This window comes from Haliotis asinina, chromosome 7 (assembly GCF_037392515.1).
Source record: "Haliotis asinina isolate JCU_RB_2024 chromosome 7, JCU_Hal_asi_v2, whole genome shotgun sequence".
In the NCBI taxonomy this organism is placed as follows: Eukaryota; Metazoa; Mollusca; class Gastropoda; order Lepetellida; family Haliotidae; genus Haliotis; species Haliotis asinina.
This window is the reverse complement of record NC_090286.1, coordinates 40,135,153-40,161,655: the sequence shown is the minus strand read 5'-3', so window position 1 is coordinate 40,161,655 and position 26,503 is coordinate 40,135,153. Positions and strand designations below refer to the sequence as shown.

At 39.7% G+C, this 26,503-nt stretch overlaps 1 protein-coding gene across 1 annotated transcript; it reads right to left on the bottom strand.

Annotated features, from left to right (window-relative positions):
* LOC137291993 (uncharacterized) lies at nucleotides 1-22,696 on the bottom strand. The gene is made up of 12 exons (XM_067823546.1): nucleotides 22,472-22,696; nucleotides 13,639-13,981; nucleotides 13,226-13,409; nucleotides 11,377-13,012; nucleotides 9,131-11,184; nucleotides 8,380-8,521; nucleotides 7,860-8,054; nucleotides 6,898-7,123; nucleotides 3,487-6,423; nucleotides 2,796-2,952; nucleotides 724-1,610; nucleotides 1-78 (listed from the first exon to the last, which is right to left on the bottom strand). The coding sequence occupies exons 1-12, from the start codon at nucleotides 22,474-22,476 to the stop codon at nucleotides 1-3; spliced, it is 8,844 nt and encodes a 2,947-aa protein (XP_067679647.1). The 5' UTR covers nucleotides 22,477-22,696.
* Nucleotides 22,697-26,503: the final 3,807 nt, after the last annotated feature.

Here is a 26,503-nt window from a genome sequence, read left to right as displayed (position 1 = left end):
TTACTTGAGTTGCTGTTCATCTGAACAATAAAAGCCTCCCATCACATAAGCTCCCGTCAAGATTCCGATACATAGATGCTGAAAGGAGGTCAGATCTTTTCTTCACTGATATCCCGCTGGAACAAACGCTACTTCTAAGTGTTCTCCAGATTTTGCTTTGCTATATTTGGAATGGAGTTCAGTGAAAGCTTTGCACCTCCTGCATCTGGCTCGTAAGAAAACTTTCGGTCTTGGTTGAACCATTGTGAAAAAAAACAAATTTTGGGTAGTTGACTCAGAGTTCATGGTGTACCATTTGGCTTTCTTTTCTTTTGTTCCAAACTGTGCCGTATAGGTAACCTCAAATGTAAACCCGGAAAAGTCAACATGTTCAACACAGTTCCCAAGCGTAAGAGGGTTATCGTGGGGAAATGCAGGGGAAATGAAACATGCATCTTCGTGATGAGGATATAAGAAGAATGTTGGATTATCCTTGCGAGTGAATATCAATTGGTCACTGGACCCTTGTCGATTATTTTCCACCTCTCCGTCCTTGGAGAAACGCCATCCAGGGACATTACTCTTTATGTGCCTCCAAAGCGAATCATGAACTTCTGGCGGACTAAAACCATTAGGATAATTTTTCAGGGAGTTCTCTGCGATCCCGAATCTTGTGAACAAAGATCTGCATATATCGTGTGCAGGAACTGGGATTCCTTTGTTTACACACTGTACAGTGAGTACTTCATCGTCATATTTCACTATACTGGACTCATCTTTGTATTTCTCTTCAAACCTAACTTCTCTCAGGCCTTTGGTGAACATTTCATTTACTTCATCTGCATTATTTGCATGTTTAAATGCTTCTGTGATGTTTTCAAACACTTTCTTGGATTTTGGCAGGAACGTATCTTCTGGTTTTGGTTGAAGAAATGAAACTGTCACTGATTTACCCCTTCGATCACAAAGATCATACAACATTTGGCATAATCTTCGGCATGACTTTTGCACAAACTTGTAACCAAAAGCTAGGGTAAGTACTTTTGGAAATCGGGCATACACATCAACTTTGTCCCGATCCTCTTTCTCAGCATTTTCTGTAAGAAGTTCAAGAGCTCTTTCATAGCTCACAAAGATATCACTTTCTGATAATGGTCTAACTGAAACGAACATGTCATCATATGATGTTCCTTCAGCAATCCAAAGGAGCCTTTCATCATTCATGGTGTATGTGCTGCCTACTAGAAGAACGCCTTGTGATGATAGGCTGTTCCTAAACAGGCGTTGTGTTACATTGTCGTTCTGCTGAATGAACAAATCCAAGCTTCGTGTTACTCCCACTGCAATCTGTTCCATCACATAAGCTCCATGATTTCTTAAGTTTTCCGTGTCAATGACCACGTTGACTCCCAATTCCAAACCTTTCTTCCAGCATTCATAAAGTGCTTTGCTATCAACGTACGTCCTCTCACCTCTGCGTTTGAGTTGACTGTACATGACTAAATGGCCATCCAGTGGCTCAAAAGGTAGGAACAGTGTTTTCTCGTCTTTGTTGCCATGGCGGATATATGGCAACCCCATTTTGATTTGTGATGGAATACGTAGCAGGAGTGTTTGAACCGTGAAAGGATCTGTAATGTGATATAGTTTATTTTCAAAGCTTATGAGTTGAAGTCGTTGAATTGTTTTCAGATCATATTTCATGTCAAATGATTGATAGTACCAAACACCACCCACACTAGATTGTTCTAAGGCTTTGGCATCTCTTTTAGACATAATTCTAAACATGGCCTCTCTTTTGTGTGTCTGCCTTAGTCTAACCAAAAAGGTCTCATGTGATATGCCATTGTCTAACTCAGCTGTGGTGACCCAACACCACATTCCGGAGATAATCTCAGACTGTGTCCTTTCTAGTGGCCAGACACCAGGACAGAGAATCAAGGCTTGTTCAATTTCATCAGTCAACGTATCTTCAATGTTCTGGAAATGCGAAACATACGTCTGCAGTAGCTTTAGTGGACTGGTCATCTGCCGGCTTTCATTTCGTGCAAAATGTTCAAGCCATTTCATTCCTTCCATAGACAAACATAATTCTAGTCCCGATACTTGAAGGTATATTTCATCATCTTTTAAAACAGGTTGACTTTCTTTTCCCATTTTGAATATGTGACTGGCCTCGATTTCCTGAAACTGAGTGTAGATATCAAGACCTCTTGTTCTCCAACCAAGGTTAGAATGCGAAGCATGCACAGTAAGTGTTATGCTTTCACTGTCAATTGAGAGAGATGTTTCATGTGCGTGTGTAACATTCCTCAGAATAAGCTGTTTTGGTTCAGCTGTGTACCACAGAAGATGTTTCAGTCCAGAAGCCAAACGATGCATCTCTAATCTCAACCCATTCCTTCCTAATGCAGACAGAGCATGTGTGTCTCCAACACACCCAAAAGTGTTCCAGTCAATAATAACTTCTAATTCGGGAAGCGTCATCTGTTCCGTGTTGTGATGTGATTGTGATCTGTTCTTAAGGCCGCTTTTCAACTCACACAGACCACCAGCTATATTAACACAAACAGAATGACATGCTCTAATAATGTTGTACAGATGAAACGTTTGCGATGATAAGGATAATCTGCCACCTTTGCAGCTGACTAACCACTGTACTGAGTGATCTCCAAGACACAACATCGTGGATTGTCCTGCTGGGGAACTATTGGACTGTTTTACAACAATTTCCTTCAAAGATAAGAGCAAATCCTGAATGGAGACAACAGTGGCATTGCCACATAGATAGTGTACATCATTACACAAATGCTGACATCTTTGAAGCATATCTGTTAGTCCACCAAGTTCAGGTTTAAGGTCCTTTCCAGCCAGCAGCCTGTAGACTGTTGTTCGTGTTTCGTCTTGATGTTCTGCATTAAATGAGGACCAGTCCACTTTCACTTTAACTTTATGTCCAACTATTTCACCAGCCTAAAACAGACAAGGTAAGAAACAATCACTATAACTATTACCAGATATCAATGAAATGAGGTGCTACCAAAATACAAGTGAGGGGGAGTTTAGTTTTACATCGCTTTTATCAAAATTCCAGCAAGACAGCGGGGACACACCTTGTACCAAAAAGGGCAATCGAATCCAGGTCTTCAGCCTGACGAGCAAATGCTTTAACTAATAGGCCACACTACTGCCCCTATATAAATAGGAATTATATTCTACACTACACCACTGCTCCTATAAAAATAGGATATACTACGCTACCCCCACCCCTACCCCAGTACAAATAATTCATACTGCTTTACCCCAATGCCTCTATACAAATAAGGTATACTACACAGCCCCTCCATCCCTGTACAATTAGGATATATTTCATTAATCCACTGCCCCATAATCAAACATGGATATTTGAATACCTTCTGTGGAATTGATCAACTGAAAACAAAAATTCACTTGTTCAGTTTCAAGACTTTAATTAGATTTTTACAATTCATTATTGTTAAACCTTACCAGTTCCTCAGCTGTGGGGATCACTTCAGTTTCAACAAGTCTTTTCAAGTATGCATCTTCATGAAGCTTGTTGGGAAGTCTTTCAGCAGCATTGATGTAATGAACAGGCTCACTCGTACTGGAATCCGTTGTTTCAAGCTTGACGCGATCTCTCAGGCGTCTGCCACTTAGTTCCATGAAAGGTGATGCACTACTGGAAGGCAGGCATGAAACTTCAACTACATCTACAATCTCCATGTTGTGTGCTTCCTGTAAAACTGATGTAAGTGTTTGAAGATGACTGGCAACCATAGCCATCAGCCAGGCGTCTGATATATCTGAAACATGAGTTCCCCGCTTGAAGCTGTCCATGTCAACCACAAGGGGTTTATTGAGAACTTTGTCAGGAAATATTGAGTCAAGGCTGCTTGTTGAATTAATCTTTGCTTGGAGGTCAGAGTTGTGTTTGTGCAACATCAACGCGCTGGGATCCGAGAGTCTCGCAGCTTGCATGGATTGACTCCATGCATCATCCCCTGGATTGGATATTCCTGTCATCCACCGAACTAGAAGTGGAAGGGATTCCTTTATGTCTTTGAGACTTTCAGAGGCATTTTGACTGACATCAGAAGACAGATTGCTTGACATTATTTCCTCACAGATATCATATCTCTGCAGTAATATGGCCAGCTCGAGAGGTGTAAAGTCCATCAGTGGTCTGTCCAGAAGGTGTGGCTGTGTCTTGATCAGATACTGAAATACACCAACATTGTGGTTGGTGATAGTCATTTCCAAAACCTTGCGATGAAAGTCCTCTGTTTCAGTTTTACCTGTAGCACTAAGTATATGAATAGCTGTTTTCTCCCATCCTTTGGTTAGACAGACAGAAATGCTTGAGATGCTGCTCAGTCCCTTGCTCTGTAGAAGGAACAGCCTTGCAACCTCAACGCTTCCGGTATATCCCATACACGTGAGTGCTCTTTCAACCAGACCAGTGTGCTTAGATACGCTAACTAGCTCCAACAGCCATTCTAATGTGTGAGTCATTTTCCCATCAGGTGTCAAGACATAGCCAGCTGCACACTTTCGCCTTTCTGAAATATCTCTTTTTGGACCACTGATGTGTTTCCCACTGAGGTAGAGGTTGGACCACCCAATACACATGTCAAGCACGCAGTGTGGGCATGTATAATCTGTGTACATGTGTGTCAGGTGACTGTGGTCGTTAGGAATTCCAGTTTCAAAGAATATTGTCGACATGTGGTGATGACCCAGGGCAATGCTGTATAAACTTGCTTCCAGTCCATGGTTGTTTCTTATGGGAATGTTTTCAACATTTGTCATTTTCAGTAATATCTCGAGTATTGCCTTGTCTCCTGAAATGGCCGCAATGTGGAACACCGTTTCTTTTGTCTTTGATGATACCCAGTTTGTGGTGTCCTCTTTCTGAACAAGTAGCCTCACACATTCTGCATGTTTGTATCGCACTGCCAAAGCCAAGGGGATGTCGCCATCAAATTCAGACAGCAAGATCTGTTTGAGAATCGTGTCTTCCTTCTCCAGAGCCTTCAGTACCACGACTAACATTTTCAAGCAGCCATACTTTGCTGCAAGGTGTGTGAGTGACCATCTCATGCTACCATCAGTAGGAGAAGCTACAAACTGACCATCTGTGTTAAACATAGCAAGTGCAGCTTCTTCATTTCCTACAGACATAGCATAATCAATTGTCCATGTTCCATGGCGATTTGCAGGCTGCATAGCAGGGTGTAGTATTGCACTGTGTTTTCTATTCGAACGCTTGAACTTTCTGTCCAGCCATCTCAGCCACCCACAACTGAGAATTTCATCACTCAACTCTAATGTCGACCTCACATCGTATTTCTCCGACAACACCATCAAGAGTTCAACCTGTCCCATTGCTTTTGCATAGTCAATGGGTTTTCTTCCATCTTTGTCTTCACATTCCATTAATTCAGGGTTCATCTCAAGCATCTTCATCGCCAGTTGCTTGGCACCCCATTTGCATGCAAAATGTAAAGAGGTTTCTTTCATTTGGTCCGTGACTGTTAGGTCAACACTTGGGATATTTTCCAATATATACAGGCAGAATTGTTCGTGTCCTCTTTTAACAGCATTCATGAAGACAGTGGGTACAGCATTGAGGATTACATCTTTTTTCTTTCTAAAGTTGTCTTCCCCGAGAGCATAAATGGCATTAAATGACGATAGGGATCCACTGAAGGCCGTGCAATGTAGTACTTTAGTCACCATGCCAATGTCAAAGGACTGGGTCCTGTTGCTGAATTTTAGCAACTGTTTTAAGACTGTTGTCCTCCCATGCCTAGCTGCCATTTGTAGAGCAGGTAATATATCAAGCACTTTTCCTGATCCAGATTTGATGGCAAATGTTAGAAGCGCCTCTACTGTGTCAGTGTATCCCTTTGAGCTTGAGGCCTCGAGAGCACTGCTTATGATGGCATTGATTGTCTTTGGTCTCTTTTTCTTGAACAGCTTTAACATTGTCTTCAGCAATTGCGCATCTCCTTTTGCAGCAGCAGATACAAAGACGTCAACCCATGGTCTGGTCACCATCCTCTCCGGGGCTTTCTTTAAGTTATTTTCTGCGATTATTCTTAGTTCTGGTCTCTTATTCATCTTGATGAGAAACATCAGCACGTGGTCCCGTATTTTCAGAGCATTGATTCTCCCCAGAACCTTCAGAGACTTGGAAAGTTCAACATTTTCTCTCTGACAAGACAGCATGATTAGAATATCACTGATTGTGTAGCCCATTATAACACTCCGAGATAAGATATCTGTTTCCTCTGACACTTTAACTCTTTCATGGAGGTGGCTGAAAGCTTCAGATTTATTTAGCAGTGCCATTGCTATTAGGAGAATGTCTGGGACTTTTTCAGCTGTTGGGACGATGTCTAAAACATACTTTGTAAGTTCCTGATGAGAGCATTGTACAGTTGAACAGAAATGCTGCATCGTTTTCCCTTCAAGATAATTGGATCTGATGTATTCAAATAAAGCATCAGCACCTTGCCCCAAACGTGTACCAAGTGCAGCTTTTTTCAAATTTCTCAACTTTTCTAGAACAATATCAGTGTTTTGTGACATAGACATAATTGTTTGACTAGATCTCTCTATAACTGTTAAAGAGTCTTTCATGAATTCAACACATGATTTACAAAGCGTTATTGCTTTAGCATGTCGGTTCGCCAGTGCTAATAGAAGGGGAGATGATCCAACAACAATGCCCATCATACTCGTAAACATTGGCTGTGTCATTAGCAACTTCATCAATTGGATGTCACCGACAATAACAGCTGCATGGAAGATGGTTCCTTTGACTGATTTTCCAAGGCGTGCCAAGCCTATCAGGTATTTGACTCTATTCAAAGCGACGTCTCTGTTGTTTACCTCACTGGTGTCACATTCTGGTTTGATTTGAGGGAATGTCATTTGTAATTTCATAAATTCTGCATCTGATTCTTGTTTCAAAGCTGATACATTTCTACCCTTTAAGGCAACAGCAACACCCTTTGAACTTTGAAGTTTGCCAGGAAATTTCTTTTTGGCTGTGACTTTGGTTTTCCTGTTCGGAGCATCATAACATGTCTTTTTCCTATCTAAATCTGGAACAGCCCTAAGAAAATCAGGAGATGCACCATTTAGAAGAAGAACCTCTGCAAGCTCCCAATGCTTATGGGCCAAAGCATACCATAAAGGACTGGGACGGGTTATATCCGAGGTATGAAGAAAATGTACATTTTCTTTTGCCAAATATTTCAGGATGCCATGAATATTTTCCATGTCACCATTTTGGCAAAGAGTGTGAAGGACACCAGGAGACCAAGGAATCGTTCTCAATCGCTCACACAAAATGTATTTTGCATCTGATGTGTTAAAAGGTGATGGCGTTTGAAACAACACTTCTCCAATGAAGTGCTTAATCACTTGAGAATTTCCTGAACTCACAGCAGCACTCATGCATAAGTGTATTGATTGCTTGTCCCAGGCAACATTTTTAGTCCTTCCTAAAGATTTCAGAGCTAGATGTTCTGGGCCATGTGCAAGAATATCCACTAAACCATTGCTGAAACAATGCAAGCATACATTGAACAATTAAATAATATTAACAAGCAGTAAAAGTTATCAAAACCAGGAGCAAGCTACTATGAGCATTTAACTTTGCATTTTGGGTCACGAACGTTAATGAACTCTTCAAACAAAGCTTGGTTTTGGATCCACAATCTTTTTCCAATATTTTCAAAAAGTTTATGCTACAAGATTTCGCAGTATTTACATCTAACTACATGTGCTGTTTAAAATTCAAGTGAATGCCCCATGCACAAAAGTGAAAGGGTTACCATAAGACTCACCAAGCAAACATGACAGCCTCAGACAATTCATATGAATCTGTTCCTTCCTGCTGTTCCGTGAACTTCCATTTTTCTGGCATCAGGAGAATAGGTGCTCCTTTGTCAAGAAGGTAATCAACAACGGTCCAATCATGCTGCATCGCTGCTATTTGGGTCACTGTGTTATACTTGGTTGATGAATCATCCACATATGTGCTGGAATTTGAGTGAGCATATATCATAAATGAATCATATGTGAAGTCATGTCGTCAAACTAAACATCTCATTTCTTGAACAAGTTTGAATACACCTTCCACTAATAACAGCATCCGTCAAGTAAACCAAATGAAATACATGATTTTTCAGAATGCCAAAGGGTCACAACTCTGTACATTCAATTGGCGACATGGCAACCTATTCCCTTTACAACAAACAGGCTGTTAGAAAGTCCGAATTCAACAGGTATAACTTTTCTTCAAGTGTATCACATCGTATTCATTCAGTGAGCTGATATCAAAGCTAATACACATATATTACATACTTTTCACACATGAACTTGATTACTTCAAACATGCTGTTCCTGTCTTTCTTTGCTACATTCAGGATACGAATGTGAAGGCCGTCCTGCATCCAAATGTTATGCTTCGACAAAAATGATGCTCTTTGTATCAGAGTTCTCTGATCTACAAGGGACATCAACTTTACGTTAAATCATTATAGCAGAGTTAATTAACAAATATTACCATATATACCGTTAAAAGGTAGGGGATATTGGATTTACAGGATTGATAAATGCAAACGATGAAGCCAAGGAGGAAACAGATGATGAAGAAAAATTTAGGGAAACTGTGACAGTTTTTTCCAGTCCTTTGGAAATGTTTTATCTGTATGTATATATTACTTTTTCTCATCTGTAATGGGATTGGTTAGTGGTATGCTCGCAAAATGGAATATCCCCTACTTTTTAATGGTATATATGTTATGCAACTATATACATAAACACACACGCACACGCACACGCACACGCACACGCACACGCACACGCACACATTCAAAAGACTATTAATCTGTTATGATCATGTTTCGGCACACACATTTGAGCTAAAATATACAGGTTTTAAAAAACCAGATCTTCATATCCGTCTTTTCATTGTGAACAGAATTTACTCTAAAATGTGTGAACAATAACAACATTCACTATTATAATATGCAACATATATGATGCAAAATCCGTTGGTTAAGAATAATTTTGAAGATGTTATGCTTCAAGACAGACAAACTAAATAACATACCCAGACATGCGTAGACAAGGGTTGATTCAGTTGGCATTGCTCCATATTGCATTAGTACTTTTACCATGGGAAGATCACCCCTTAGAGCAGCTATATCAAGTGGATCTACTTTCATCCCTTCTGCCTTCCAGTTGACTCTGGTTTCCTTTCTGAGAAGATATTCCATCAGTTCAACATCTCCAGCAATTGATATTGTTCCTAGAATAGAACCACACTGGATCCCAAACAGCCAGATATTTACCAGCTTTTTCTCCAAAGCTCTATATTTTGCTTTCTTTTGCTGGAACATTGCAGTTTTTCGGACATTGATAATTTCATGCAAGATAGCTGCCCTATCTGTCAGCTGGCCCAACTGTTCAACACCCATGGTATCACAATCAACTGTATCTGGCATCCATACTTGTTTTGGGAGGTGTTGCAGTGAATATCCTGTCATCATATTTTGATAATTTTGTTTCAGTTTCCTAAGAGGTAGATCCCATAACCTTGGAAATAGCCAAGACTGAAACAACTGCTGTATTATTTTCTCACCCCCAGAGTCATCTTCAGCCGTGTTGCTATTAGATCCATCAGAACCATTGAATTCATTGAAGGGTAATGGCTTGAACACCTGTTGTGTCGTTTTCTCACCTCTAGAGTGGCCTTCAGTTGTGTTACTATCAGATTCATGAGAATCCAAGTCACTGACAGACCTGGAAATGTATCTTTCTATGATCTGATCCTTCACACGCTGATCCAGTGAAGTGACAGTTCTCAGAGCGCTCTGGGTGAGCATGCTAATGATTTCAGTGGGAGAGGTTTTGTAACATTCTAGGGCATCTTCAAGAACAGAACCCACACCGTTGTATACACACTCGTGACATTTTATTTTGTCGTCACTTCCACCAAGAAGACATTTCCAAAGCGTTGACCCGGACTGCTTCAGTAAAATAGTTAATACTTTCCACATTTTCTTCGCTTGAGCCGTTTTGAAAAGATCACATACTGGGTGGATAAATGATTTCTTTTTTATCCTCAGTTCAAAAGGATAAGATCCATTTTGTAGAATGAAGCAAACGATAGCCTCCTTCTCCTCCACACTCAGATACTGTTGCCATGTCCGCATGAACAGAACTGAAGGCAGAATGTCATGAATTCTCAGAATATCAAGCATAACAGGTCTGGAGTTGGTTAAGAGTTTAGCTGTCACCAGTTTTGTACCCTTCAGAACCTCGGGTGCATGTTCATGAATTGTTTCAAATAGTTCAAAAGTAGGGTTTTCTGAAACACATGCTGATCCCAAAATTCCATTTGGTAAGCTACTAACAAAAGAAAGGTCAGTAATTGTTATGCCAAACTTATTTTCGTCCTTGCACATTTGCAAAAGTTTGCTCAAAAGAGTCACATTCCCTGATTTAGCTGCAAGGTGAATTGCGAAAGATTCCCCGATCCTAGAGTTGGAACTTTTCAACAAAAGCTCTATTATTTTCTCATTGCCAATAATAACTGCTCTTTCCAAAGCAGTACAGAATCTTCTCAAGGATAACGGTATGTCGCTGTTCCTGGGAGGTGGGGACATAACCTTTTCTTTTCTGTTGAAGAAGCAGAGTTTATCTCTAGGCTTAACGTTGTAACCACCCTGCAGTGGTATGTAATACGGATCAGCTCCTTTCCTCATCAGGTATTCGACCATCAGGCACTGACTTTGTGCTTCCTTTTCATCTGATTTCTTTTTCAATGATGTTAGTCGGCATTTGGAAGAACGTTTCTTTTGTGTGTCTTCTTCACCACACCACACTTCAGTGGGCTTCATCTCAAGGGCCGCCAAGAGATACCTATCAAGATACTGATCTTGATCTGGAGCTTTTGATATCAACATCTCAGCACACTTGTATCTCCACAGTCGCACTGCACAGAACCTGGCTTTAACACCATCGTCACCTTCAAGTAACTTTGGCATTTCTTTCACAAGTCTTTTCAAGATTTCTGGTTTGTTCATGATAATGAGTGTTTCAGTGGGTGATGGGCTGGCACATGGAGGGAGAGTTTGAAAGAGAAACTGGCAGAAGTGAGTTCTGGAAAAAATAAGCATAAATTAATGTAATGAATATTCTGAAATGAAAATAATTCCATCTACTACTGAACTTCTCTTTCAGATTACAAACTATTTCTGGGTAATATACCCGCGCCTTGAGCACGTGCTAGGTGCGTGGATATGTACGCAACATAAATATCATATCATAAAAATAAATACTGTTACAACTTACCCGTTGGGTTCTATCTTTATCTCACAATAGCGGCATGTCCAGGTACCATCATTCATCTCTTTCAAAAACGCTTTGGGTTTCTTACTGGACCACTGACCATGTTGTTTTAAGGAAAAGCCATTCTGAACTGCATATGGTTCCGTGGAGATAGCTGGCAGTTTCTTCATTTTCCTCAAAAGTACATCAACCAGCCCGTAATTCATATATCCAACATAATGTAGTATGTTCTTTCCATACGCATCCATGGCGTAAGGATCCAAGTGTTCCAGATGGTGGTTTATCATATAATCCAGGACCTTTCTACCCTTCTTATAATGAGCTGCAATCAACAAAGCAGTCCGACCCATGGCGTCTTTTGTTGACGCAAAACTCAGATCCTCCTGGGAAAGCATAAACTTGACAAATTCCAGATTGCCATCCATGCAGGCGTAGTGAAGGGGAGTTGAATTTCTCCAGTCACCAACATTTAGGTTCTTGGACACACCTACAAGTAGCTTGAATGCGTTCATACAGTTCCTTCTCCTCTGTTCCTCTGTATGTAAACAGGTCATGGCTCCTTCAACAGCATCATGCAATGGTGTTCTCATCATGACATCACGTGAATCAGGGAGGCACATGTTCAGCAACCACACAAGCAAATCTATAAGTCCAAGATATGCAGCCTGACCAATAAATGGTGCAAGTAGCTCTGAATGTTTCTTCAAACACCCCAGGAGAGGCTTTGCATAGCTTTTGATATCCTTCTGTGTTTCTTTTATCACCGTCTGACAGAAATCAGGGTCAAGATCGATGTCTATGTCAAGTTCGGAAATTTTGGATATTACTCCGAAGTTCCTGTTGTAGACTGCCAGACGTAAGCCTTTGAAAACATCAGATCCCTTCATTTTGCTGCAAACAAGAAGTTTCACAAATTCTGGCTTGTTGTGTTGACACGCATAGTGAAATGGCAGATTACCATTGGGATCTCTATCCAGTACACTATGGCCAGCATTTAAAAGACTCTGGATGATTTTAAGGTTGCCAAATTCTGCAGCGAGGTGTAGAGGCGGTTGTAGGAACGTTGGTTCAACCGCCCGCACCACCTCGGAAAATCTGAGAGCATGGTTTAACTCCCGATACTGTAGAGCACAGCATGTAAAATGGAGCACCAGTTTCTCATCAATGATGTCTGGATCAAGCTGTTTCATTAGGTAGACGGTGTCTCCCTTCTTCAGACTAAGGATCATGCAGTAGCAACTCATCCCATTCACGTCAGGGGAATCCAGATCAGGTTGGAATGACAGAAGATATGCAGCAACTTTCAGATGTCCCTTGTTGGAGGTGACTCCATGTTGAGTGAGAGCACAGTGCAGTGGTGTCCGTCCATTGATGTCCTTCTCATACATCAGTTTATACTTGTCCAAACGCATGCAGAGAAACTGACACATGTCAAGATGTCCCCCTTGTGCTGCATAGTGAAGGGGTGTCGCCAACCGCTGATCTTTCAGCTTCTCTTCTGATAGTTCTGCACCTCTTAGCAATGTCTCGATCTTTTCCATGTAGATGCTGTAATTGATATTTACTCTGCAGGCTGTATTGATTCCATTTTCTGTCCTTGCCACTGAAGCATACTGATTTAGTTCCTCTATAACAGAGTCTGAAGAGGAACAGTGAAAGTCCATAGTTTACACATGCATTTACAGTACAAATATATCATAACACGACATACGGGACATACCCTTCCCACAATCCCACAAATAGCCGTAACATGGATATACTGTAGGTTTTTGTCAAACAGTTACCACTGTACAACATGTCATGGAATAACATTAGAATAGTTGTTTCCGAATGCCATGTTAACATAACTCACCGTTGATATCAGACCTAGTCGACGTGACGTCTGTTGGTATGAATGAGAAGCCGAACATGCTCCGCGCGTCCAACTGCTGTCGGAGGCCATCAAGGTTCCAGTGACTAACTCCACTGGCATCAAACAGGAACAGCAGTCCAATACACGTCACTAGGTAACGGCGCCCGTCCCTTTCAAACGGTAGCTAGAAGATGAGTGAGTGGATTTAGTTATAGTCGCTTTTAGCAATATTCCTGCAATATCATAGCGGGGGGACCAGGAATGAGCTTCAGACACTGCACCCATGTGGGGAATCCAGCCTGGACGCTACCTCATGATAATCAGAAGATAATAGGAAAGTATTCAGAATTTCATTAAAAATGTGTATAATTGGTCTTTTTGGTAATTTTGAAAAATAACTAATCAAACGTTACCTTCTTGTATGTGACATCCGGGGAATACTGAAAGCAATGGTTTGGGGGTCGTCCCAGTCCAGCTTTCGGTAGGATGTCACGCAGTGTTAGAGTTTTCTCCCTTGATGTGATCACTTCCGTATTTTTGCAAAGGAAAATGAAACCATTTTCAAATACTTGCTGAAAGTCGTGCTGGATTTTATTTCTGATTTCAAGGACAGTTGCCTTTGAATAGAGTCTGTATGTCTTCACAAACAGACATGAGTGGTTGGAACTGACAGCTTGAATCTTCACTACGATATCTTCCCCTCTCTCTCTCGGCACTGAGGGTGGAGACGAGAACTCGTAAGGAATTCCTGCGTCCCTGAAACAAAATGTGCATATTTTTATACAGAATCATGCGTAGTTATCGCAAATGTCATCACAAATGGTCCTATTGCATTAAATTTACTTTTAGTCTTGTTTACGGTTACACGTTCCTGCAAAGACTGAAATGCAATTATCTACAGGAGAATATGTTTGTCTTTATATTTTAAGGTGTTACAATCAACAGAATTATACGAAGTTCTGTTTGTAATATATCCATCATTCACAGTTCACCATGCTGTGTTAAACCACCACATTAGCCTTAGACTCTATTGATGACACCCATTTAAAGACAGCGTTTCATACGATTGTAGTGTTTGTATCAGGACTGCGTACTGACAACCCATTTGTGCTACAAATATTATTATTTACCATAATGGCGACGTCATGCCTCTGCATTTATGTCCTGTTGTGCTCAAGGGACGTAATTCTGCATAACAAATTGTGCCATGTCTGGCTATTTTGTTTTCTCCGTGACAAGCAGGGTTAGGTCACAGTAGACACTGTGCAGGAATGGCATTGGCCTAAGTCACATTATATATTCCTGATTACTTGTATTTCTTGAATAGTGGGGTGCACGAATGTCCAACACCCCATCCTTATGTGGAGTTCCGTCCCATAGATAGGTTTCGCTCTACCAATAACCCTTTCAGTGTTAACCTTGCTTATCAGTTTCATTTAGGCATAAGCATCTATATATGTAGTACGTCCATTTGATGCTACATTGTTCCGATGTAATGGAGCTGAAAAACGACATTAAAGCTCACACACCGACTCTTTAGTCAGGTTATCAATTTTCTAAATGATGGCGCGTCAGTTAATGACCAAACTGCTCGTGTAGGTAAATACGTGTAGTCTATTAACATATGAATCAAACGTCTATTCTTTTCATAACCAACCTCTGTGCTTAGAGACAAATATATCAGCGCTATGGATATTATTGACGGCTAATCTTATATATATGACTCATCTCTTTGTTAAAAGAAAGGCCGAAAAATCTCACGAACGAGTTACAGAGAGACGGCAATGGGTCGCTGGATATGATCCAGCTTTCGAACCTTGAATTAAGGGCTATTGTGATTCTTTGCATGTCATATATAAACGACTACATGAACACCCGAGACGTCTACAGTGTTTGAGAAATCTCCAAGGGCGACGACAAGATCAGAGATTATGTTACAAGAGAGCCTGTAAATACACCGTGCATAGATTGAACAAAGATAGTCCGAATTCTAAGGTAGCTTGTATGTCGGAGGTTCATGTTGCAGGGTTAGCTATACAACAAACGTGTGTAATACAACGTATACTGGCACTAGAATGTTTGAATAAAAGGCTGAAGCAGTAACAGCTCTACCAACTACAAAGTAAATAGGTCAGCGACAATTAAACTGAAAAATTAAAACACACAAAATACGCCGTCAAAGTGGAGTCGAAATCCATTTCACTCGTAAAAATGTGAAATGTTTCTCGGGCAGCGGCGCGTCACTTTTATTTGAGCGCGTAACATTTTATTGCCATTTGAGTTGCCCGTGTTCCGATCATACATATCTATACTGTAAGAATGAGTGTCTGTAAAAACGAGTGTGACTGAATCTACAACCCATTAACACGTGCTAAACTTCCCAAACTGAGAAAAAAATGTAAAAATGTGTTCCTCCCTCGTCACTTCCTTTTCTATGAAAAATTGAAAAGAAAGTCCTACCACTATTTCAAAAAATGTGCCCGAGAAACATTTATTTTTTTATGCAGCCTAATAACCGTTCGTAACTTTGCCAACTATTCCCAAGTAGTGTTCGTGGTTTAAGGCCACACATGCCAATATTAAAAAATACTAACTATCGCTCTCCATAAGTCCACTCATGCTCCTTGCACCCTCCGCAGAGAGCTATGCACTATATACTGTGTAATATTTCTTACGACGAGAATAGGTCTTCAGCAACCATTTGCTTGCTACAAAAGACGACTGTGCTTGTCGTAAGAGGCGACTCACGGGATCGGGTGGTCAGACTCAATGACTTGATTGACACATGTCATCGATTCCCAACCGATCGGTGCTCATGCTGTTCGCCACTTGATTGTCTGGTCCCGACTGGATTGTTTACAGACCGCCGCCATATGCGTAGGAGAAAGTCCGAAATCCGTCGATTAGAGGGCGTTAGGTCGAGGACGGCTTTTCATGAGCAAAACTAATCGACGGATTGAGGACTTCCTTCAACTTCAAACAAAGTCAACTAATCTTCACTGTATATTAGTGTTTTCGTAGTGTGCTTTGACTTGGAAAATCTCCCTCGAACGCAACACTAAAGAGCAATGCTCACGCACCGAGTACTCAGAGTCAGGGAGAGTGCGCACATCCAGCAAATGATACGTAACTTCGACGGCAGGACGAAAAGCAGTCAGTGTCAAAGAAAACAAATCTCGCGCACAACGATGTCCATTGCGACTGTACGATATGTATATATCCCTTTGGTAAGTGTAACAGTTCGTTTAATGTGGTAAGAAGCATTATTATACAATTACCTGTAATATGTTGCATATAATGTTATATTTCACACAAGTGTAATAACAGAACTATTATTTTCAAGGAATTTCAGGATGTATGTATCTATCTATAGTGATTATTATAATATTCTCCTAATATTACTGAGAATACGGTTTGTTTTGGAATATTTGATTATGCACATGATTTTATCAAGGCCTTCGTGTACCAGTCTGTACTTGAGAAACCAGTTACGTGATGCATGGTTTGCTGAAGTCCCCATCAGTGGACACCCACTGAGACAGACGGTCAGTCTACTCCACAAGGCAGCAGGATTCTATAGGTTTTCTTAAAGCACTCTCTGAGTGCGACAACTGCCTATATGACTCTAATACTAATGAACAGTTCATCCCTGATTGGACGGCCACATGTCAACGGCAGTCCGTTCTTATAAGGTACTGTGATATATGATAATTTGTTAATAACTGACAAACCAGGGACGTAAATCAAAAGGACGTAAAATGCTGTGTGCAGTTAACATTGACGCTTTTAGCACATACCTCTTACATTTCATTAGACTTCGTACACATTCCCATTTAATGATTTTAGTTATGAGATACTGTAAGAGTTATCAATTTTAATGTAGGACAATATGTTTGTGGACACATGTCTGCTTTTTATGCCACAATTAGTTGGAAACCTTAATATGAATACCAAGATTTACGGTTAAATGAATAATACCTCTATCGTGCATTAATAACATTGTTTGAAGCTCTCATATTAATTATGTCTGTTTCTGAACAAATGACATCAGTGACGTGATATACCTCCACACAACGAAACATAATATTATTTAACACCACTGAAATTCAGACAGCCACAACGAGCATCTGTCGGCACAGGGTGAACCACCTCCGAAGAAGAAAGTCCTCAAAGACTCCCGTACCTCCGTTCAGTTGTAAATTTTAAATCAATTAAAGAACCCCGAATTTGTTATCTTTACTGGAATTGTTTGTGACAAGGTACACCGATGGACAGTTACTATCAAAAATGTTAATTGATGTCCCTTCTAGTACATGTATTCTCCAGGATCTTAACGATTCATCGCAAATGGATTATACTAGGTATTCTGGGTGGTTTCCTGTCACGGGACGGCAAGGGGTGGGGGTGGGGGTGGGGGTGGGGGGGTATTGCAAAGGCTGCACCCATGTAGAACTAATCAAGACTTTTCGTACATTATCTGACTAATCTAGACAAGACACTACTATTTAAGGTCTCAAATAGATGAGAATATTCGTGGAACTTTGTATTAAAGCTACAAAAATTTACTGAATGCGGCCTAGAATTAAACTCACTCACTCTGAAGACGAATATAAGGTACTGATTCTGAAGATCTATGTATAATCCCTTGTAATGATACTGCATAATTCAACACGAACCTATGTTGAATTTTGTTCCACACTGAGAACAGTTGGTACGCTTAGCGATTATGTCAGATCCAGTTACATTTATCTATGCAGAGGGTGTTAGATCCATTAGAGATCTGTGATCAAGGGCTTACACTTCGGTATGTGTTACGGGCCGAACGCCAGATTTTGACTGGCTTGTGTATAGGGCTTAGGAGCAGATGAAACTAGTCACCACGAAGTTTAATTGAATGTTATGTTATTGGCAAGGACTACATGCAGGATCTTAATATGGTCCTTGTCCTTTGTACCAGTATTGGAAGACAAATAATCAAAAGTACGAAGGATGTTTGTTTTAACATGATATACTAAATTGCAAAAGAAACGCAATTTTCGAAAAAATGAAATCATATAAGAGTGAGGGTTCACGTTTTTGTCTTCTATAAAACATTATTCAAATATTCTTTTGAAAAAGTGTTATGAAGGATCGAAATATAAACATTGTAACGACTAAATTTGACCTCCGGCTGAATTAATACTGACTGATTTCAACCATGACTTGTCTTTTTGGAGGTGAGTGTGTGAGTGAGTGACGTCTTACGCCGCACTTGGCAATATTCTAGCTATATGGTGGAGGTCTGTAAATAATTGAGTCTGGACCAGACAATCCAGTGATAAACAGCATCGAACAGAAGAGCAACTAGGAACCGATGACATGTGTCAACCAAGTCAGCGGGCCTGACCACCCGATTTCGTCAGTTGCCTCTTTGGCCTCAAGCATGAGTTACTGAAGTTGGATTCTACCCCCTATCGTGACCTACTAGATGAAAGTATCACTTCGTGGATGAAAGTATCACCTACCAGATAAAAGTATCACTTCGTGGATGAAAGTATCACCTACTAGATGAAAGTATCACTTCGTGGATGAAAGTATCACTTCGTGGATGAAAGTATCACCTACTAGATGAAAGTATCACCTACTACATGAAAGTATCACCTACTACATGATAGTATCACCTACTAGATGAAAGTATCACTTCGTGGATGAAAGTATCACTTCGTGGATGAAAGTATCACCTACTAGATGAAAGTATCACCTACTACATGAAAGTATCACCTACTAGATGAAAGTATCACCTACTACATGAAAGTATCACCTACTACATGATAGTATCACCTACTAGATGAAAGTATCACTTCGTGGATGAAAGTATCACTTCGTGGATGAAAGTATCACCTACTAGATGAAAGTATCACCTACTAGATGAAAGTATCACCTACTACATGAAAGTATCACCTACTAGATGAAAGTATCACCTACTACATGAAAGTATCACCTACTAGATGAAAGTATCACCTACTACATGAAAGTATCACCTACTAGATGAAAGTATCACCTACTACATGAAAGTATCACCTACTACATGATAGTATCACCTACTAGATGAAAGTATCACCTACTACATGATAGTATCACCTACTAGATGAAAGTATCACTTCGTGGATGAAAGTATCACCTACTACATGAAAGTATCACCTACTACATGAAAGTATCACCTACTAGATGAAAGTATCACCTACTACATGAAAGTATCACCTACTACATGATAGTATCACCTACTACATGAAAGTATCACCTACTACATGATAGTATCACCTACTAGATGAAAGTATCACTTCGTGGATGAAAGTATCACCTACTACATGAAAGTATCACCTACTACATGAAAGTATCACCTACTAGATGAAAGTATCACCTACTACATGAAAGTATCACCTACTACATGATAGTATCACCTACTACATGAAAGTATCACCTACTACATGATAGTATCACCTACTAGATGAAAGTATCACTTCGTGGATGAAAGTATCACCTACTAGATGAAAGTATCACCTACTACATGAAAGTATCACCTACTAGATGAAAGTATCACCTACTACATGAAAGTATCACCTACTACATGATAGTATCACCTACTAGATGAAAGTATCACCTACTACATGATAGTATCACCTACTAGATGAAAGTATCACTTCGTGGATGAAAGTATCACCTACTACATGAAAGTATCACCTACTACATGAAAGTATCACCTACTAGATGAAAGTATCACCTACTACATGAAAGTATCACCTACTACATGATAGTATCACCTACTACATGAAAGTATCACCTACTACATGATAGTATCACCTACTAGATGAAAGTATCACTTCGTGGATGAAAGTATCACTTCGTGGATGAAAGTATCACCTACTAGATGAAAGTATCACCTACTACATGAAAGTATCACCTACTAGATGAAAGTATCACCTACTACATGAAAGTATCACCTACTAGATGAAAGTATCACCTACTACATGAAAGTATCACCTACTAGATGAAAGTATCACCTACTACATGAAAGTATCACCTACTAGATGAAAGTATCACCTACTACATGAAAGTATCACCTACTACATGATAGTATCACCTACTAGATGAAAGTATCACTTCGTGGATGAAAGTATCACTTCGTGGATGAAAGTATCACCTACTAGATGAAAGTATCACCTACTGCATGAAAGTATCACCTACTAGATGAAAGTATCACCTACTACATGAAAGTATCACCTACTACATGATAGTATCACCTACTACATGAAAGTATCACCTACTAGATGAAAGTATCACCTACTACATGAAAGTATCACTTCGTGGATGAAAGTATCACCTACTAGATGCAAATACATGCTACATGGATGATAGTATTTTCTACATAGATGATGAAAACATTTTTGACTGACACCAGTTTCGCCATAGATGCGCAATATTTGGGAATGTAAAGACGTTTTGAAAGCTACACCGAGGCAATGAATATGATCGTGCAACTTCTAAGCAAGGGTAGTATGGTTCTCTTTGAAATCTAATAAATAGAGCAAGCTTGACTCACAGGAAAAGTGTAGCGCAAATGGGGTTGCGCAGCATAGAGAATATGACAAGTCTTCTTATAGCAAAGGTTGGCAGCGTACTGCCTTCGCTTTGGATCGAAAAATATTTTTCATGTCAAGATAAAATATCGCCACGGTCAAAGGTACACTCCCATTTCCTCACTTGGTTGTGCTCTCTGATTCCCTACCCCAAGTTCTAATAATTACTCACGTGAAATATGTTTTATTCAACATTTTCAGCGCCACTCGAGGTATTCAGATCGTTTACCCCTGTCAGTTTCCGGTTGAAGGGAGTGACCAAACAAGAATACGCAGAAGGTAAAAAGAAATACCCTATTGCTTAATTTTATCATGAACCTGTTGGAGTTTATTTGTCTTATATGTCGTCGCTATTTTTCGAACCGAAGCGAGGGAAGCTCGCCGAAGCTTCGCACGCATGTGAGAAATAAAGTCCTGGGCCCACTTGCACTAAGCGATCTTAGCACTACAATGATTGTAACTCCCATTCTCCAGTATAGGCTGAAGATAGTTGTAGCGCTAAGATCGCTTTGTGCAAGTGGGCCCTGAAATGTAAAAGGCTGGACCTATTGGAATGTTCATCGACACAAAGGAAAAGGTGGAAAGTAGAAACCATTCCTCTTGGTGTACTGCGCTGGGGAGTTTCATGAAGAGGAGTGTGAAACACGTGAAGTGGTCTCCCTTGTTTCAGATTTAAATGGGTAAATCAGACGAATTGAATTGGTGTTCGATTGTTGCTGAAAGATATTGGAGTACCGGAAGCTAAAGATTAAGTTTTTGGCCAAATTATCTTGCTGCGATTTTGCCAACCGGAACAGAAAGGCTGCCCCGTTTGCGTATAGATGGTGAAATTTAAAGGGGGGCGCTGAACAGGTGCTCATGGGTATAACTAATTTCTGTCTACATGATTTACACCTAGATATTGAGTAGATGTTATCAATGACAAAGTCCAGCATTTAATATATTATTTCCTCAGAGAATTGATCTTTATCTCTATGTTTTATTAACAAATGTGAAATGTATCAAGGAATGAAATGTTTAGTTAAGTTTGTCATGGAGGATAGTGGTGTGCGAAGTTGAAAAATATAATGTTTTTACAGAGGTGAACGCTATCCGTTTCTTAGATTGTGAAAATTCAAGCAACCCTTCACGTTTTGGACACTCAACATGATGTCATATATACGTGTGTCAAATACTGTCTTTTTATTTGAGACGTTTACCAGAATCAAAACAATCCCCGCATTCAACATGATACCCACCTCTTATTAAAACCTAAAACAATTAGTTAATATACATTTGCCTAGTCGTGCCGAACTGGTCTTTTTTCACGAGCTTTAACGCGAATGTATAGTCTATGGAACTGAATTGTCTTGAAAATTTTTACCTGAAAATATCCAATATTTTGAGAACAGCATTGATTTCATTCGCGAGTTTGTGTTATTATATTGATTACTATTTATTCTTATCATATAATAATTTCAATTTTTGTATTTCGTTTCACTTCACATCAAAATGAATAATTAATTAAAGTTGAGAGTCAGGCCCCTTTATTGTGGTGGACTTAGGAAACTGCAATCTTCTTTAATTCATCATATATAAAGCGAAATGTCTGCAACTAACTAAACACGGATTTAAGAATCAGCATACTCACCCCATAGCTGATCAGCAATAATCAAGATACCATTTAGGACTGGCCACTATCATCCACTCGGACCATCATGAGTTCTCACACCTTGAAACCAAGGACAAACATATCCTTCTGTTGAAGACTGGTAATGCCACTATGTCTAAATCGTCACAAGACAAGCCGTAGCTTGGTCCCCTAGTCTCCCACTAAGTACTCTTCTGTCACTTCGAACAATGCCCGTACGTTGTGCAACGGACCTTAACAGTGCAACGGCTAAACTGTTACCACAAGCTGATTGAACGATAGCTCTGTCTGTGTGAACCTACACTGAACCCGGGCTATCGGAGTATGGCATGAAGATATTTTAGGTGGAAGGGCTCCGGCTAACAATTCCATGGAGGGAGAAAGGTGCAAGTAAGTGAGCCATTTTTGTGTCATGGAAAGCATGGCCAAAGTGTAAAACGACGTCTGTATCTGTTTTCTCCAAGTGTTTGGATATTGCTCCTGCCGGGTGCTGATGTACTAACTAAATCCGTTGGTCAACCACTCTTATGACAAAACTGTTATTGAGAGTTGATGCATCACAACTGACAGGACGCTGTGTGAGCTCAGACTGTCATCCCTTTATAACCAATACCCGTACTGGCATAATGGGGCAATCAACCATTCTGATGTGAATAAGATGGCTACTGAACTGATGTTTTGCTGTGTACAGATTGAATCACATGGTAGACTGATATCGAGACAACATATCCTTTCTGAACTGTACAGACTGATCATATCGTGCACTGATATTGACATCTGATCATTTTTGTTGTCGGCGCGGTGAATTAGCCTAGTGGTTAAAGCGTCCGTTCGTCACACCGGAGACCCGGGTTTGATTCCCCACATGGCTACAGTGTGGGAAACCCATTCCTGTGCCGCCCGACGTGATATCGCAGGAATATTGCTAAAGCGGCATAAAACCATACTCAGTCGCTTTAACAGGTTTATTATTGAAATTTTCGAGACGACAGACACTTTCCGTTGTTAGCAGACTGATCACTTTTCGGACTGATATTATAGAGACGACAGATACTTTCTGTTCTGAACAGACAGATCATACAATGGACTCACAGATACTTTCTGTTTGGAACAGACTAATCGTGTACAGGACTGATATTGTGAAGACGACAGATACTTTCTGTTCTGAACAGACGGATTATAGAGTGGACTGACATTGTGGAGACGACAGATACTTTCTGTTGTAAACAGGCTGACCCTGCCATTATGAATCTCACCGGCAAAACCAGACTGCATAACTGGTATATAGAATATAACGACACAAACTGTAAGGAAAATAGTTTATTTTACTGGACGATACTTGTGTACAAAGATTATAATGAGCTCGAAGTCAACCTGTTAAACACTCGTAAACAGAAGGAAGATATATTTTCTGACGCCTGTATTAACTTGCGCCGTGACGAGGTTCGTTGTTCCGTACAGAAATGGACTATTGCCTGCTTTTAAGACAACGTTGTCTTCCAGATGTTATTGCTTATATAAATATATTTAAGACAACGTTGTCTTCCAGATGTTATTGCTTTTATAAATATATTTGTGGTTAGCGAGGAGGCAACGGACGCGTCTAAATGGTGCCCAAACCATATGTCCATATGTATACCATTCCATCTTAAATTAACCATTGGATAGACTGATAAGCAGGTTGGAGAGAAATGTACACACACCTATACACAAGCAGGAGAGAGAGGGTGGTGGGAGACGCAGACAGACTAAGTGACGGAGAGGAGAGATGGGCAACAGACAGATAGGACGTACGCAGGACCGAGGGTTGGGGGTTGGGAGGTAGACTCGTGGCAAAAGGGAGAGAGATACACAACACACTATACTAAAGAATAGGGACGAACATCCGGAATTCCAGCCTGAACGTTAGACCAGACCGCATTATTTGAAAACACATCAAATTATAGTAAGACAGATATTATAAAATATTTGCTAAAGTATGCAATATTGATATAAATGAGACGGACAGGTTCTAGTTAAATAAACATCAATTTAGTAAATTTAACAATTGGATAGACTGATAAGCAGGTCGGAGAGAAATGTACACACACATATACACACGCAGGGATTTGGGAGAGTGGGGGTGGCGGGAGACTCAGTCACACAGTGATAGAGAGGTGAGGTAGGCGGGGGACAGACATACACAGGAGAGGGAGAGAGTGAATAGGATTGTAGATCCAGAATCCAAGGAGAACTTTAGACCAGAAGACACGGAGACATTACTTAAAAACACATCGCATTATAGTAAGACAGATATTATAACATTATAGTATTTGCTAAAGAATGCAATATTCATATATGGGACGGACATACATGGGGTTAAATAAACATCAATTTAGAAAGACATATTATAAGTATTAAAATATTTGCTAAACATTAATATTATTGTAATGGGACGGACAGGCATTAGTTAAAAATAATAATAAATCAGTGTATATCATAAGTGCTACAATAAACAATAAAAGATTATTAAAAATGGGACGGAAATAGGGTTGTAAAATATCGAACATCTCAAACTATAAACTGTCACCTACGTAGCCTTTACAACAAGCTAACACTGGCGTTTCTATCCCAGTACAGCAATCAATAAACGCTGCATGAACACTGTGTGATCAGATCGTCTTCCCCATACAGAAGAATCCAGTATGTGAGGAAAACTACACTGCGTGTCCATCTTGCATTCAACATAGCTATGCCTATTTAAAACAATTATGTGAATATTGGACGTATTCTTTTGTGCCCAGTTCAGACTGAACTTGAAATAACAATACACTTGAAGAATGAGGACAATCATTTATAGATATACATCTTCTTTATTCTGTATATGCGACGTTTCATCAACATAGATTCTTATGTGGTTGTCAAGCAATTGGTAGATTTTGTGTTGAAACGTCGCCTATACAGTATAAAGACACCCATAAACAATCGTTCTCATTCTTCATCTCATCAACTTCTAAAATGCCAAAGTACTTATCAAAGATCAATGTAAAAAATATGCGTATTAAAGATAACCTATTCTTCATCTCATCAACTTCTAAAATGCCAAAGTACTTATCAAAGATCAATGTAAAAATATACGTATTAAAGATAACCTATTCTTCATCTCATCAACTTCTAAAATGCCAAAGTACTTATCAAAGATCAATGTCAAAAATATACGTATTAAAGATAACCTATTCTTCATCTCATCAACTTCTAAAATGCCAAAGTACTTATCAAAGATCAATGTAAAAATATACGTATTAAAGATAACCTATTCTTCATCTCATCAACTTCTAAAATGCCAAAGGACTTATCAAAGATCAATGTCAAAAATATACGTATTAAAGATAACCTATTCTTCATCTCATCAACTTCTAAAATGCCAAAGTACTTATCAAAGATCAATGTCAAAAATATACGTATTAAAGATAACCTTACTTGTTTCACATAGTCATGACGGAAAACAAATTGTACAGTATATACACTAATATTATGTCAAAGACGAACTGGGCAGTGAATGTAATTACTGCGCACTGTATAGAAATAGACTGAAACCTTTAGAAGAACTTAAAAACAGAAAAAACATAACCAATGTCGACCAAACAAGCGTAATCAATTTGTGATGAGGGTCAAATGACTTATGATATAGGCTTTGTATGTGCACAACCCCAATTACAAGATATACATGCAATAGTTCCATTAATCATGGATGTAAGAATACCTTAATATACATGCTACGTGACCTCTTACACTAATAAGTTAAATGAGCCTCTGAATAGATTACATCTACATGACTATATATGCCTTAATTGATTCCCTGTCTTTGTTTATTGCCATTACAAATCAGCGCCAGTTAACTATTGTCTTCCCTTGTTTCACATGCACTTATATGTACGTTTTTGATTCACCTTGGAGAAAGATTATATCTCAAGTCAGATTATTTCTTCAAAATAAAGAAACTGGCATCCGGTGGCCTTTGTAGCAGATTAATTTACCTTTTCGATACTTTGA

What these genes read in the sequence shown, in the direction of transcription:
- LOC137291993 (XM_067823546.1), bottom strand. An exon ending in GACTAGGTCTGATATCAACG is followed by an intron (nt 13,013 to 13,225) that starts GTGAGTTATGTT and finishes GTTCCTCTTCAG; the next exon opens with ACTCTGTTATAGAGGAACTA. An exon ending in ATAAAGATAGAACCCAACGG is followed by an intron (nt 11,185 to 11,376) that starts GTAAGTTGTAAC and finishes TATTTTTTCCAG; the next exon opens with AACTCACTTCTGCCAGTTTC.